At 53.5% G+C, this 16,049-nt stretch overlaps 1 protein-coding gene across 1 annotated transcript in view; it reads right to left on the minus strand.

The window, feature by feature from the left end:
- The window catches only part of DNAI1 (dynein axonemal intermediate chain 1), a 292,217-nt gene that overhangs the window by 255,456 nt on the left and 20,712 nt on the right, over nt 1-16,049 (minus strand). Inside the window, exons 6-7 of the mRNA XM_083155454.1 lie at nt 12,828-12,954; nt 10,421-10,491 (exon numbers count right to left, since the gene is read on the minus strand). Coding sequence (XP_083011580.1) covers nt 10,421-10,491; nt 12,828-12,954 — 198 coding nt within the window. The remainder of the gene's footprint in view (nt 1-10,420; nt 10,492-12,827; nt 12,955-16,049) is intronic.

Here is a 16,049-nt window from a genome sequence, read left to right on the forward strand (position 1 = left end):
CTCCACAATAGCGCAATGAGCCGTATACTGACGCCCACTAGCTGCATCCCCTAGTATGCTGTGTGCGCAGACAGTCACCTCTGAGCAGGGACCGGCCGTCTCCACAATAGCGCAATGAGCTGTATACTGACGCCCACTAGCTGCATCCCCTAGTATGCTGTGTGCGCAGACAGTCACCTCTGAGCAGGGACCGGCCGTCTCCACAATAGCGCAATGAGCTGTATACTGACGCCCACTAGCTGCATCCCCTAGTATGCTGTGTGCGCAGACAGTCACCTATGAGCAGGGACCGGCCGTCTCCACAATAGCGCAATGAGCCGTATACTGAGGCCCACTAGCTGCATCCCCTAGTATGCTGTGTGCGCAGACAGTCACCTCTGAGCAGGGACCATCCGTCTCCACAATAGCGCAATGAGCCGTATACTGACGCCCACTAGCTGCATCCCCTAGTATGCTGTGTGCGCAGACAGTCACCTCTGAGCAGGGACCGGCCGTCTCCACAATAGCGCAATGAGCTGTATACTGACGCCCACTAGCTGCATCCCCTAGTATGCTGTGTGCGCAGACAGTAACCTCTGAGCAGTCACCGGCCGTCTCCACAATAGCGCAATGAGCTGTATACTGACGCCCACTAGCTGCATCCCCTAGTATGCTGTGTGCGCAGACAGTCACCTCTGAGCAGGGACCGGCCGTCTCCACAATAGCGCAATGAGCTGTATACTGACGCCCACTAGCTGCATCCCCTAGTATGCTGTGTGCGCAGACAGTCACCTCTGAGCAGGGACCGGCCGTCTCCACAATAGCGCAATGAGCTGTCTACTGACGCCCACTAGCTGCATCCCCTAGTATGCTGTGTGCGCAGACAGTCACCTCTGAGCAGGGACCGGCCGTCTCCACAATAGCGCAATGAGCCGTATACTGAGGCCCACTAGCTGCATCCCCTAGTATGCTGTGTGCGCAGACAGTCACCTCTGAGCAGGGACCGGCCGTCTCCACAATAGCGCAATGAGCTGTATACTGACGCCCACTAGCTGCATCCCCTAGTATGCTGTGTGCGCAGACAGTCACCTCTGAGCAGGGACCGGCCGTCTCCACAATAGCGCAATGAGCTGTATACTGACGCCCACTAGCTGCATCCCCTAGTATGCTGTGTGCGCAGACAGTCACCTCTGAGCAGGGACCGGCCGTCTCCACAATAGCGCAATGAGCTGTATACTGACGCCCACTAGCTGCATCCCCTAGTATGCTGTGTGCGCAGACAGTCACCTCTGAGCAGGGACCGGCCGTCTCCACAATAGCGCAATGAGCCGTCTACTGACACCCACTAGCTGCATCCCCTAGTATGCTGTGTGCGCAGACAGTCACCTCTGAACAGGGACCGGCCGTCTCCACAATAGCGCAATGAGCCGTATACTGACGCCCACTAGCCGCATCCCCTAGTATGCTGTGTGCGCAGACAGTCACCTCTGAGCAGGGACCGGCCGTCTCCACAATAGCGCAATGAGCTGTATACTGACGCCCACTAGCCGCATCCCCTAGTATGCTGTGTGCGCAGACAGTCACCTCTGAGCAGGGACCGGCCGTCTCCACAATAGCGCAATGAGCTGTATACTGACGCCCACTAGCCGCATCCCCTAGTATGCTGTGTGCGCAGACAGTCACCTCTGAGCAGGGACCATCCGTCTCCACAATAGCGCAATGAGCTGTATACTGAGGCCCACTAGCTGCATCCCCTAGTATGCTGTGTGCGCAGACAGTCACCTCTGAGCAGGGACCGGCCGTCTCCACAATAGCGCAATGAGCTGTATACTGACGCCCACTAGCTGCATCCCCTAGTATGCTGTGTGCGCAGACAGTCACCTCTGAGCAGGGACCGGCCGTCTCCACAATAGCGCAATGAGCTGTATACTGACGCCCACTAGCTGCATCCCCTAGTATGCTGTGTGCGCAGACAGTCACCTCTGAGCAGGGACCGTCCGTCTCCACAATAGTGCAATGAGCCGTATACTGACGCCCACTAGCTGCATCCCCTAGTATGCTGTGTGCGCAGACAGTCACCTCTGAGCAGGGACCGGCCGTCTCCACAATAGCGCAATGAGCCGTATACTGACGCCCACTAGCTGCATCCCCTAGTATGCTGTGTGCGCAGACAGTCACCTCTGAGCAGGGACCGTCCGTCTCCACAATAGTGCAATGAGCTGTATACTGACGCCCACTAGCTGCATCCCCTAGTATGCTGTGTGCGCAGACAGTCACCTCTGAGCAGGTACCGGCCGCCTCCACAATAGCGCAATGAGCTGTATACTGAGGCCCACTAGCTGCATCCCCTAGTATGCTGTGTGCGCAGACAGTCACCTCTGAGCAGGGACCGGCCGTCTCCACAATAGCGCAATGAGCTGTCTACTGACGCCCACTAGCTGCATCCCCTAGTATGCTGTGTGCGCAGACAGTCACCTCTGAGCAGGGACCGGCCGTCTCCACAATAGCGCAATGAGCCGTATACTGAGGCCCACTAGCTGCATCCCCTAGTATGCTGTGTGTGCAGACAGTCACCTCTGAGCAGGGACCGGCCGTCTCCACAATAGCGCAATGAGCTGTATACTGACGCCCACTAGCTGCATCCCCTAGTATGCTGTGTGCGCAGACAGTCACCTCTGAGCAGGGACCGGCCGTCTCCACAATAGCGCAATGAGCCGTATACTGACGCCCACTAGCTGCATCCCCTAGTATGCTGTGTGCGCAGACAGTCACCTCTGAGCAGGGACCGGCCGTCTCCACAATAGCGCAATGAGCTGTATACTGACGCCCACTAGCTGCATCCCCTAGTATGCTGTGTGCGCAGACAGTCACCTCTGAGCAGGGACCGGCCGTCTCCACAATAGCGCAATGAGCCGTATACTGACGCCCACTAGCTGCATCCCCTAGTATGCTGTGTGCGCAGACAGTCACCTCTGAGCAGGGACCGGCCGTCTCCACAATAGCGCAATGAGCTGTATACTGAGGCCCACTAGCTGCATCCCCTAGTACGCAGACAGTCACCTCTGAGCAGGGACCGGCCGTCTCCACAATAGCGCAATGAGCCGTATACTGAGGCCCACTAGCTGCATCCCCTAGTATGCTGTGTGCGCAGACAGTCACCTCTGAGCAGGGACCGGCCGTCTCCACAATAGCGCAATGAGCCGTATACTGACGCCCACTAGCTGCATCCCCTAGTATGCTGTGTGCGCAGACAGTCACCTCTGAGCAGGGACCGGCCGTCTCCACAATAGCGCAATGAGCTGTATACTGACGCCCACTAGCTGCATCCCCTAGTATGCTGTGTGCGCAGACAGTCACCTCTGAGCAGGGACCGGCCGTCTCCACAATAGCGCAATGAGCTGTATACTGACGCCCACTAGCTGCATCCCCTAGTGTGCTGTGTGCGCAGACAGTCACCTCTGAGCAGGGACCGGCCGTCTCCACAATAGCGCAATGAGCTGTATACTGAGGCCCACTAGCTGCATCCCCTAGTATGCTGTGTGCGCAGACAGTCACCTCTGAGCAGGGACCGGCCGTCTCCACAATAGCGCAATGACCTGTATACTGACGCCCACTAGCTGCATCCCCTAGTATGCTGTGTGCGCAGACAGTCACCTCTGAGCAGGGACCGGCCGTCTCCACAATAGTGCAATGAGCCGTATACTGACGCCCACTAGCTGCATCCCCTAGTATGCTGTGTGCGCAGACAGTCACCTCTGAGCAGGGACCGGCCGTCTCCACAATAGCGCAATGAGCCGTATACTGACGCCCACTAGCTGCATCCCCTAGTATGCTGTGTGCGCAGACAGTCACCTCTGAGCAGGGACCGTCCGTCTCCACAATAGTGCAATGAGCCGTATACTGACGCCCACTAGCTGCATCCCCTAGTATGCTGTGTGCGCAGACAGTCACCTCTGAGCAGGGACCGGCCGTCTCCACAATAGTGCAATGAGCTGTATACTGACGCCCACTAGCTGCATCCCCTAGTATGCTGTGTGCGCAGACAGTCACCTCTGAGCAGGTACCGGCCGCCTCCACAATAGCGCAATGAGCTGTATACTGAGGCCCACTAGCTGCATCCCCTAGTATGCTGTGTGCGCAGACAGTCACCTCTGAGCAGGGACCGGCCGTCTCCACAATAGCGCAATGAGCTGTCTACTGACGCCCACTAGCTGCATCCCCTAGTATGCTGTGTGCGCAGACAGTCACCTCTGAGCAGGGACCGGCCGTCTCCACAATAGCGCAATGAGCCGTATACTGAGGCCCACTAGCTGCATCCCCTAGTATGCTGTGTGCGCAGACAGTCACCTCTGAGCAGGGACCGGCCGTCTCCACAATAGCGCAATGAGCTGTATACTGACGCCCACTAGCTGCATCCCCTAGTATGCTGTGTGCGCAGACAGTCACCTCTGAGCAGGGACCGGCCGTCTCCACAATAGCGCAATGAGCTGTCTACTGACGCCCACTAGCTGCATCCCCTAGTATGCTGTGTGCACAGACAGTCACCTCTGAGCAGGGACCGGCCGTCTCCACAATAGCGCAATGAGCTGTCTACTGACGCCCACTAGCTGCATCCCCTAGTATGCTGTGTGCGCAGACAGTCACCTCTGAGCAGGGACCGGCCGTCTCCACAATAGCGCAATGAGCTGTCTACTGACGCCCACTAGCTGCATCCCCTAGTATGCTGTGTGCGCAGACAGTCACCTCTGAGCAGGGACCGGCCGTCTCCACAATAGCGCAATGAGCTGTATACTGAGGCCCACTAGCTGCATCCCCTTGTATGCTGTGTGCGCAGACAGTCACCTCTGAGCAGGGACCGGCCGTCTCCACAATAGCGCAATGAGCCGTATACTGACGCCCACTAGCTGCATCCCCTAGTATGCTGTGTGCGCAGACAGTCACCTCTGAGCAGGGACCGGCCGTCTCCACAATAGCGCAATGAGCTGTATACTGACGCCCACTAGCTGCATCCCCTAGTATGCTGTGTGCGCAGACAGTCACCTCTGAGCAGTCACCGGCCGTCTCCACAATAGCGCAATGAGCTGTATACTGACGCCCACTAGCTGCATCCCCTAGTATGCTGTGTGCGCAGACAGTCACCTCTGAGCAGGGACCGGCCGTCTCCACAATAGCGCAATGAGCCGTATACTGACGCCCACTAGCTGCATCCCCTAGTATGCTGTGTGCGCAGACAGTCACCTCTGAGCAGGGACCGGCCGTCTCCACAATAGCGCAATGAGCTGTATACTGAGGCCCACTAGCTGCATCCCCTAGTACGCAGACAGTCACCTCTGAGCAGGGACCGGCCGTCTCCACAATAGCGCAATGAGCCGTATACTGAGGCCCACTAGCTGCATCCCCTAGTATGCTGTGTGCGCAGACAGTCACCTCTGAGCAGGGACCGGCCGTCTCCACAATAGCGCAATGAGCCGTATACTGACGCCCACTAGCTGCATCCCCTAGTATGCTGTGTGCGCAGACAGTCACCTCTGAGCAGGGACCGGCCGTCTCCACAATAGCGCAATGAGCCGTATACTGACGCCCACTAGCTGCATCCCCTAGTATGCTGTGTACGCAGACAGTCACCTCTGAGCAGGGACCGGCCGTCTCCACAATAGCGCAATGAGCTGTATACTGACGCCCACTAGCTGCATCCCCTAGTATGCTGTGTGCGCAGACAGTCACCTCTGAGCAGGGACCGGCCGTCTCCACAATAGCGCAATGAGCTGTATACTGACGCCCACTAGCTGCATCCCCTAGTATGCTGTGTGCGCAGACAGTCACCTCTGAGCAGGGACCGGCCGTCTCCACAATAGCGCAATGAGCTGTCTACTGACACCCACTAGCTGCATCCCCTAGTATGCTGTGTGCGCAGACAGTCACCTCTGAGCAGGGACCGGCCGTCTCCACAATAGCGCAATGAGCCGTATACTGAGGCCCACTAGCTGCATCCCCTAGTATGCTGTGTGCGCAGACAGTCACCTCTGAGCAGGGACCGGCCGTCTCCACAATAGCACAATGAGCCGTATACTGACGCCCACTAGCTGCATCCCCTAGTATGCTGTGTGCGCAGACAGTCACCTCTGAGCAGGGACCGGCCGTCTCCACAATAGCGCAATGGGCTGTCTACTGACGCCCACTAGCTGCATCCCCTAGTATGCTGTGTTCGCAGACAGTCACCTCTGAGCAGGGACCGGCCGTCTCCACAATAGCGCAATGAGCCGTATACTGAGGCCCACTAGCTGCATCCCCTAGTATGCTGTGTGCGCAGACAGTCACCTCTGAGCAGGGACCGGCCGTCTCCACAATAGCGCAATGAGCCGTATACTGACGCCCACTAGCTGCATCCCCTAGTATGCTGTGTGCGCAGACAGTCACCTCTGAGCAGGGACCGGCCGTCTCCACAATAGCGCAATGAGCTGTATACTGACGCCCACTAGCTGCATCCCCTAGTATGCTGTGTGCACAGACAGTCACCTCTGAGCAGGGACCGGCCGTCTCCACAATAGCGCAATGAGCCGTATACTGACGCCCACTAGCTGCATCCCCTAGTATGCTGTGTGCGCAGACAGTCACCTCTGAGCAGGGACCGGCCGTCTCCACAATAGCGCAATGAGCTGTATACTGATGCCCACTAGCTGCATCCCCTAGTATGCTGTGTGCGCAGACAGTCACCTCTGAGCAGGGACCGGCCGTCTCCACAATAGCGCAATGAGCTGTATACTGATGCCCACTAGCTGCATCCCCTAGTATGCTGTGTGCGCAGACAGTCACCTCTGAGCAGGGACCGTCCGTCTCCACAATAGCGCAATGAGCTGTATACTGACGCCCACTAGCTGCATCCCCTAGTATGCTGTGTGCGCAGACAGTCACCTCTGAGCAGGGACCGGCCGTCTCCACAATAGCGCAATGAGCCGTATACTGACGCCCACTAGCTGCATCCCCTAGTATGCTGTGTGCGCAGACAGTCACCTCTGAGCAGGGACCGGCCGTCTCCACAATAGCGCAATGAGCTGTATACTGACGCCCACTAGCTGCATCCCCTAGTATGCTGTGTGTGCAGACAGTCACCTCTGAGCAGGGACCGGCCGTCTCCACAATAGCGCAATGAGCCGTATACTGACGCCCACTAGCTGCATCCCCTAGTATGCTGTGTGCGCAGACAGTAACCTCTGAGCAGTCACCGGCCGTCTCCACAATAGCGCAATGAGCCGTATACTGACGCCCACTAGCTGCATCCCCTAGTATGCTGTGTGCGCAGACAGTCACCTCTGAGCAGGGACCGGCCGTCTCCACAATAGCGCAATGAGCCGTATACTGAGGCCCACTAGCTGCATCCCCTAGTATGCTGTGTGCGCAGACAGTCACCTCTGAGCAGGGACCGGCCGTCTCCACAATAGCGCAATGAGCTGTATACTGACGCCCACTAGCTGCATCCCCTAGTATGCTGTGTGCGCAGACAGTCACCTCTGAGCAGGGACCGGCCGTCTCCACAATAGCGCAATGAGCGGTATACTGAGGCCCACTAGCTGCATCCCCTAGTATGCTGTGTGCGCAGACAGTCACCTCTGAGCAGGGACCGTCCGTCTCCACAATAGCGCAATGAGCCGTATACTGACGCCCACTAGCTGCATCCCCTAGTATGCTGTGTGCGCAGACAGTCACCACTGAGCAGGGACCGGCCGTCTCCACAATAGCGCAATGAGCCGTATACTGACGCCCACTAGCTGCATCCCCTAGTATGCTGTGTGCGCAGACAGTCACCTCTGAGCAGGGACCGGCCGTCTCCACAATAGCGCAATGAGCTGTATACTGACGCCCACTAGCTGCATCCCCTAGTATGCTGTGTGCGCAGACAGTCACCTCTGAACAGGGACCGGCCGTCTCCACAATAGCGCAATGAGCTGTATACTGACGCCCACTAGCTGCATCCCCTAGTATGCTGTGTGCGCAGACAGTCACCTCTGAGCAGGGACCGGCCGTCTCCACAATAGCGCAATGAGCTGTATACTGAGGCCCACTAGCTGCATCCCCTAGTATGCTGTGTGCGCAGACAGTCACCTCTGAGCAGGGACCGGCCGTCTCCACAATAGCGCAATGAGCTGTATACTGACGCCCACTAGCTGCATCCCCTAGTATGCTGTGTGCGCAGACAGTCACCTCTGAGCAGGGACCGGCCGTCTCCACAATAGCGCAATGAGCCGTATACTGAGGCCCACTAGCTGCATCCCCTAGTATGCTGTGTGCGCAGACAGTCACCTCTGAGCAGGGACCGGCCGTCTCCACAATAGCGCAATGAGCTGTATACTGACGCCCACTAGCTGCATCCCCTAGTATGCTGTGTGCGCAGACAGTCACCTCTGAGCAGGGACCGGCCGTCTCCACAATAGCGCAATGAGCCGTATACTGACGCCCACTAGCTGCATCCCCTAGTATGCTGTGTGCGCAGACAGTCACCTCTGAGCAGGGACCGGCCGTCTCCACAATAGCGCAATGAGCTGTATACTGACGCCCACTAGCTGCATCCCCTAGTATGCTGTGTGCGCAGACAGTCACCTCTGAGCAGGGACCGGCCGTCTCCACAATAGCGCAATGAGCTGTATACTGACGCCCACTAGCTGCATCCCCTAGTATGCTGTGTGCGCAGACAGTCACCTCTGAGCAGGGACCGGCCGTCTCCACAATAGCGCAATGAGCTGTATACTGACGCCCACTAGCTGCATCCCCTAGTATGCTGTGTGCGCAGACAGTCACCTCTGAGCAGGGACCGGCCGTCTCCACAATAGCACAATGAGCTGTATACTGACGCCCACTAGCTGCATCCCCTAGTATGCTGTGTGCGCAGACAGTCACCTCTGAGCAGGGACCGGCCGTCTCCACAATAGCGCAATGAGCTGTATACTGAGGCCCACTAGCTGCATCCCCTAGTATGCTGTGTGCGCAGACAGTCACCTCTGAGCAGGGACCGGCCGTCTCCACAATAGCGCAATGAGCCGTATACTGAGGCCCACTAGCTGCATCAACTAGTATGCTGTGTGCGCAGACAGTCACCTCTGAGCAGGGACCGGCCGTCTCCACAATAGCGCAATGAGCCGTATACTGACGCCCACTAGCTGCATCCCCTAGTATGCTGTGTGCGCAGACAGTCACCTCTGAGCAGGGACCGGCCGTCTCCACAATAGCGCAATGAGCTGTCTACTGACGCCCACTAGCTGCATCCCCTAGTATGCTGTGTGCGCAGACAGTCACCTCTGAGCAGGGACCGGCCGTCTCCACAATAGCGCAATGAGCTGTATACTGAGGCCCACTAGCTGCATCCCCTAGTATGCTGTGTGCGCAGACAGTCACCTCTGAGCAGGGACCGGCCGTCTCCACAATAGCGCAATGAGCTGTATACTGACGCCCACTAGCTGCATCCCCTAGTATGCTGTGTGCGCAGACAGTCACCTCTGAGCAGGGACCGGCCGTCTCCACAATAGCGCAATGAGCCGTATACTGACGCCCACTAGCTGCATCCCCTAGTATGCTGTGTGTGCAGACAGTCACCTCTGAGCAGGGACCGGCCGTCTCCACAATAGCGCAATGAGCTGTGTACTGACGCCCACTAGCTGCATCCCCTAGTATGCTGTGTGCGCAGACAGTCACCTCTGAGCAGGGACCGGCCGTCTCCACAATAGCACAATGAGCATCCTTAGCGCGGTATAACCAGGAGGTGATCCACCACATTTCCTACCCAGGAATGGGCACGTATACAGTCCTGGCGCTAGTGTATTATATACTGTAATAAAATACCACATGATCACCTACACGCCGTCAGTTCGCTGCTTTCATGTGTCCTTCCCCTGTGCCCTCATAAAATGGAACATGGAAGGAGGAGATCCACAATGATGTAATACAGCAGATACTCTTACTAGAATTCCATCCGCATTGAGCTTAGTCCTCCAGAAGGAGACTGATCAGACAGATGCTCCTCCGCCACTCCACGTATATAGAGGTGGGAATACCACAGACACGCGGGCATAACGTCTCCTACATATTACACCATTGGGTATATTCCCCTGTCATGTTCCAGTCTATGAGGAATCGAGGAGGACAGAATGGAAGGAGAATACCTGGATGAGGAGATCATTAGACACATGGGACATTGTAGTGGTATTTTACTATATACACGAATGCCTAGATTTTACCCATGCCCATCTGTAGATACAATCCTACAGTACATGGAGGGTGATGTCAGAGAGGTTGCCTCCACGGACACAGTCCCTGACACAGGGCCACCCAGACCTAAGCCACTCTGCGGTCACTGCCCAGGAACGCCTATTGGAATTGCATGAATAGTACAGCAGATTGACAGCAGCCGGTGATGATAACATGATAGAAATACTGAGATTTCAAACAGTACCTGGAGCTCCGATTTCCCTTCTTTGTCTGGCTCTCGTTCTCCGGACTCAGTGGCGTCACCTGGCGCAGCCTCTGTAATGTAATATGACAGGAAGCGTACAGTAACGTGGCAGGAAGCGTACAGTCACACAGTAATGTGGCAGGAAGCGTACAGTAACACAGCAATGCGACAGGAAGCGTACAGTAACACAGTAATGCGACAGGAAGCGTACAGTAACACAGTAATGTGACAGGAAGCGTACAGTAACACAGTAATGTGGCAGGAAGTGTACAGTAACACAGTAATGTGTCAGGAAGCATACAGTAACACAGTAATGTGGCAGGAAGCGTACAGTAACACAGTAATGCGGTGGGAAGCGTACAATCACACAGTAACGTATCAGGAAGCGTACAGTAACACAGTAACGTATCAGGAAGCGTACAGTAACACAGTAACGTATCAGGAAGCGTACAGTAACACAGTAATGTGTCAGGAAGTGGACGGTCACATAGCAATGTGGCAGGAAGCGTACAGTAACACAGTAACGTGTCAGGAAGCGTACAGTCACACAGTAACGTGTCAGGAAGTGTACAGTAACACAGTAATGTGGCAGGAAGCGTACAGTTACACAGTAATGTGGCAGGAAGCGTACAGTAACACAGTAACGTATCAGGAAGCGTACAGTAACACAGTAATGTGGCAGGAAGTGGACGGTCACATAGCAATGTGGCAGGAAGCGGACGGTCACACAGTAATGTGTCAGGAAGCGGACGGTCACACAGTAACATGGCAGGAAGCGTACAGTAACACAGTAATGTGTCAGGAAGCGTACAATCACACAGTAATGTGGCAGGAAGTGGACGGTCACAGAGGAATGTGGCAGGAAGTGGACGGTCACACAGCAATGTGGCAGGAAGTGGACGGTCACATAGCAATGTGGCAGGAAGCGTACAGTAACACAGTAACGTATCAGGAAGCGTACAGTAACACAGTAATGTGTCAGGAAGTGGACGGTCACATAGCAATGTGGCATGAAGCGTACAGTAACACAGTAACGTGTCAGGAAGCGTACAGTCACACAGTAACGTGTCAGGAAGTGTACAGTAACACAGTAATGTGGCGGGAAGCGTACAGTCACACAGTAACGCATCAGGAAGTGTACAGTAACGCAGTAATGTGTCAGGAAGTGGACGGTCACATAGCAATGTGGCAGGAAGCGTACAGTAACACAGTAACGTATCAGGAAGCGTACAGTAACACAGTAATGTGTCAGGAAGTGGACGGTCACATAGCAATGTGGCATGAAGCGTACAGTAACACAGTAACGTGTCAGGAAGCGTACAGTCACACAGTAACGTGTCAGGAAGTGTACAGTAACACAGTAATGTGGCGGGAAGCGTACAGTCACACAGTAACGCATCAGGAAGTGTACAGTAACGCAGTAATGTGTCAGGAAGTGGACGGTCACATAGCAATGTGGCATGAAGCGTACAGTAACACAGTAACGTGTCAGGAAGCGTACAGTCACACAGTAACGTGTCAGGAAGTGTACAGTAACACAGTAATGTGGCAGGAAGCGTACAGTAACACAGTAATGTGGCAGGAAGCGTACAGTAACACAGTAATGTGTCAGGAAGTGTACAGTAACACAGTAATGTGGCAGGAAGCGTACAGTAACACAGTAATGTGGCAGGAAGCGTACAGTAACACAGTAATGCGGCGGGAAGCGTACAATCACACAGTAACGTATCAGGAAGCGTACAGTCACACAGTAATGTGGCAGGAAGTGTACAATCACACAGTAACGTATCAGGAAGCGTACAGTAACACAGTAATGTGTCAGGAAGCGGACGGTCACACAGTAACATGGCAGGAAGCGTACAGTAACACAGTAATGTGTCAGGAAGCGTACAGTAACACAGTAATGTGGCAGGAAGCGTACAGTAACACAGTAATGTGACAGGAAGCGTACAGTAACACAGTAATGTGGCAGGAAGCGTACAGTAACACAGTAATGTGACAGGAAGCGTACAGTAACACAGTAACGTATCAGGAAGCGTACAGTAACACAGTAATGTGGCAGGAAGTGGACGGTCACATAGCAATGTGGCAGGAAGCGGACGGTCACACAGTAATGTGTCAGGAAGCGGACGGTCACACAGTAACATGGCAGGAAGCGTACAGTAACACAGTAATGTGTCAGGAAGCGTACAATCACACAGTAATGTGGCAGGAAGTGGACGGTCACAGAGGAATGTGGCAGGAAGTGGACGGTCACACAGTAATGTGGCAGGAAGTGGACAGTCACACAGCAATGTGGCAGGAAGTGTACAGTAACACAGTAATGTGGCAGGAAGTGTACAGTAACACAGCAATGTGGCAGGAAGTGGATTGTCAGTACAGGAATTACAGGGCGGGCATTACTCACCCTCAATGATGCCCATCCTGGCTCTCTGTCTTCGGGCCTCATCTGAATCTTTATGTAACATGTTCCCATCCATGGAGAAATGCACGGCCAGCTGGTCCACAATATTGATAGGTTTGTAGACTCGCTCCTGTAAAACAGATGCCATCAGTCCTGCCCCAGTATAACATCCTATAGAGGATATAAATGACTCCGCAGCAGCAGTACTTGTGCTATTACAGTAACACCAGGGCTCTGGGTAACAGACGTACTGTATATAGAGGATATAAATGACTCCGCAGCAGCGGTACCTGTGCTATTACAGTAACACCAGGGCTCTGGGTAACAGACGTACTGTATATGGAGGATATAAATGACTCCGCAGCAGCGGTACCTGTGCTATTACAGTAACACCAGGGCTCTGGGTAACAGACGTACTGTATATGGAGGATATAAATGACTCCGCAGCAGCGGTACCTGTGCTATTACAGTAACACCAGGGCTCTGGGTAACAGACGTACTGTATATAGAGGATATAAATGACTCCGCAGCAGCAGTACCTGTGCTATTACAGTAACACCAGGGCTCTGGGTAACAGACGTACTGTAAATAGAGGATATAAATGACTCCGCAGCAGCAGTACCTGTGCTATTACAGTAACACCAGGGCTCTGGGTAACAGACGTACTGTATATAGAGGATATAAATGACTCCGCAGCAGCGGTACCTGTGCTATTACAGTAACACCAGGGCTCTGGGTAACAGACGTACTGTATATGGAGGATATAAATGACTCCGCAGCAGCGGTACCTGTGCTATTACAGTAACACCAGGGCTCTGGGTAACAGACGTACTGTATATAGAGGATATAAATGACTCCGCAGCAGCAGTACCTGTGCTATTAGAGTAACACCAGGGCTCTGGGTAACAGACGTACTGTATATAGAGGATATAAATGACTCCGCAGCAGCAGTACCTGTGCTATTACAGTAACACCAGGGCTCTGGGTAACAGACGTACTGTATATGGAGGATATAAATGACTCCGCAGCAGCGGTACCTGTGCTATTACAGTAACACCAGGGCTCTGGGTAACAGACATACCGTATATAGAGGATATAAATGACTCCGCAGCAGCGGTACCTGTGCTATTACAGTAACACCAGGGCTCTGGGTAACAGACGTACTGTATATAGAGGATATAAATGACTCCGCAGCAGAGGTACCTGTGCTATTACAGTAACACCAGGGCTCTGGGTAACAGACGTACTGTATATAGAGGATATAAATGACTCCGCAGCAGCAGTACCTGTGCTATTACAGTAACACCAGGGCTCTGGGTAACAGACGTACTGTATATAGAGGATATAAATGACTCCGCAGCAGCAGTACCTGTGCTATTACAGTAACACCAGGGCTCTGGGTAACAGACGTACTGTATATGGAGGATATAAATGACTCCGCAGCAGCGGTACCTGTGCTATTACAGTAACACCAGGGCTCTGGGTAACAGACGTACTGTATATAGAGGATATAAATGACTCTGCAGCAGCGGTACCTGTGCTATTACAGTAACACCAGGGCTCTGGGTAACAGACGTACTGTATATGGAGGATATAAATGACTCCGCAGCAGCAGTACCTGTGCTATTACAGTAACACCAGGGCTCTGGGTAACAGACGTACTGTATATAGAGGATATAAATGACTCCGCAGCAGCAGTACCTGTGCTATTACAGTAACACCAGGGCTCTGGGTAACAGACGTACTGTATATGGAGGATATAAATGACTCCGCAGCAGCAGTACCTGTGCTATTAGACCAGGGCTCTGGGTAACAGACGTACTGTATATGGAGGATATAAATGACTCCGCAGCAGTGGTACCTGTGATATTACAGTAACACCAGGGCTCTGGGTAACAGACGTACTGTATATGGAGGATATAAATGACTCCGCAGCAGCAGTACCTGTGCTATTACAGTAACACCAGGGCTCTGGGTAACAGACGTACTGTATATGGAGGAGGATATAAATGACTCCGCAGCAGCGGTACCTGTGCTATTACAGTAACACCAGGGCTCTGGGTAACAGACGTACTGTATATAGAGGATATAAATGACTCCGCAGCAGCGGTACCTGTGCTATTACAGTAACACCAGGGCTCTGGGTAACAGACGTTCTGTATATGGAGGATATAAATGACTCCGCAGCAGCGGTACCTGTGCTATTACAGTAACACCAGGGCTCTGGGTAACAGACGTACTGTATATAGAGGATATAAATGACTCCGCAGCAGTGGTACCTGTGCTATTACAGTAACACCAGGGCTCTGGGTAACAGACGTACTGTATATAGAGGATATAAATGACTCCGCAGCAGTGGTACCTGTGCTATTACAGTAACACCAGGGCTCTGGGTAACAGACATACTGTATATAGAGGATATAAATGACTCCGCAGCAGCAGTACCTGTGCTATTACAGTAACACCAGGGCTCTGGGTAACAGACATACTGTATATAGAGGATATAAATGACTCCGCAGCAGCAGTACCTGTGCTATTACAGTAACACCAGGGCTCTGGGTAACAGACGTACTGTATATAGAGGATATAAATGACTCCGCAGCAGCAGTACCTGTGCTATTACAGTAACACCAGGGCTCTGGGTAACAGATGTACTGTATATTGAGGATATAAATGACTCCGCAGCAGCAGTACCTGTGCTATTACAGTAACACCAGGGCTCTGGGTAACAGATGTACTGTATATTGAGGATATAAATGACTCCGCAGCAGCAGTACCTGTGCTATTACAGTAACACCAGGGCTCTGGGTAACAGACGTACTGTATATAGAGGATATAAATGACTCCGCAGCAGCGGTACCTGTGCTATTACAGTAACACCAGGGCTCTGGGTAACAGACGTACTGTATATGGAGGATATAAATGACTCCGCAGCAGCAGTACCTGTGCTATTACAGTAACACCAGGGCTCTGGGTAACAGACGTACTGTATATAGAGGATATAAATGACTCCGCAGCAGCAGTACCTGTGCTATTACAGTAACACCAGGGCTCTGGGTAACAGACGTACTGTATATAGAGGATATAAATGACTCCGCAGCAGCAGTACCTGTGCTATTACAGTAACACCAGGGCTCTGGGTAACAGACGTACTGTATATGGAGGATATAAATGACTCCGCAGCAGTGGTACCTGTGCTATTACAGTAACACCAGGGCTCTGGGT

The sequence above is a fragment of the Crinia signifera genome, chromosome 1 (genome assembly GCF_055691185.1).
Source record: "Crinia signifera chromosome 1, ASM5569118v1, whole genome shotgun sequence".
NCBI classification, from domain to species: Eukaryota; Metazoa; Chordata; class Amphibia; order Anura; family Myobatrachidae; genus Crinia; species Crinia signifera.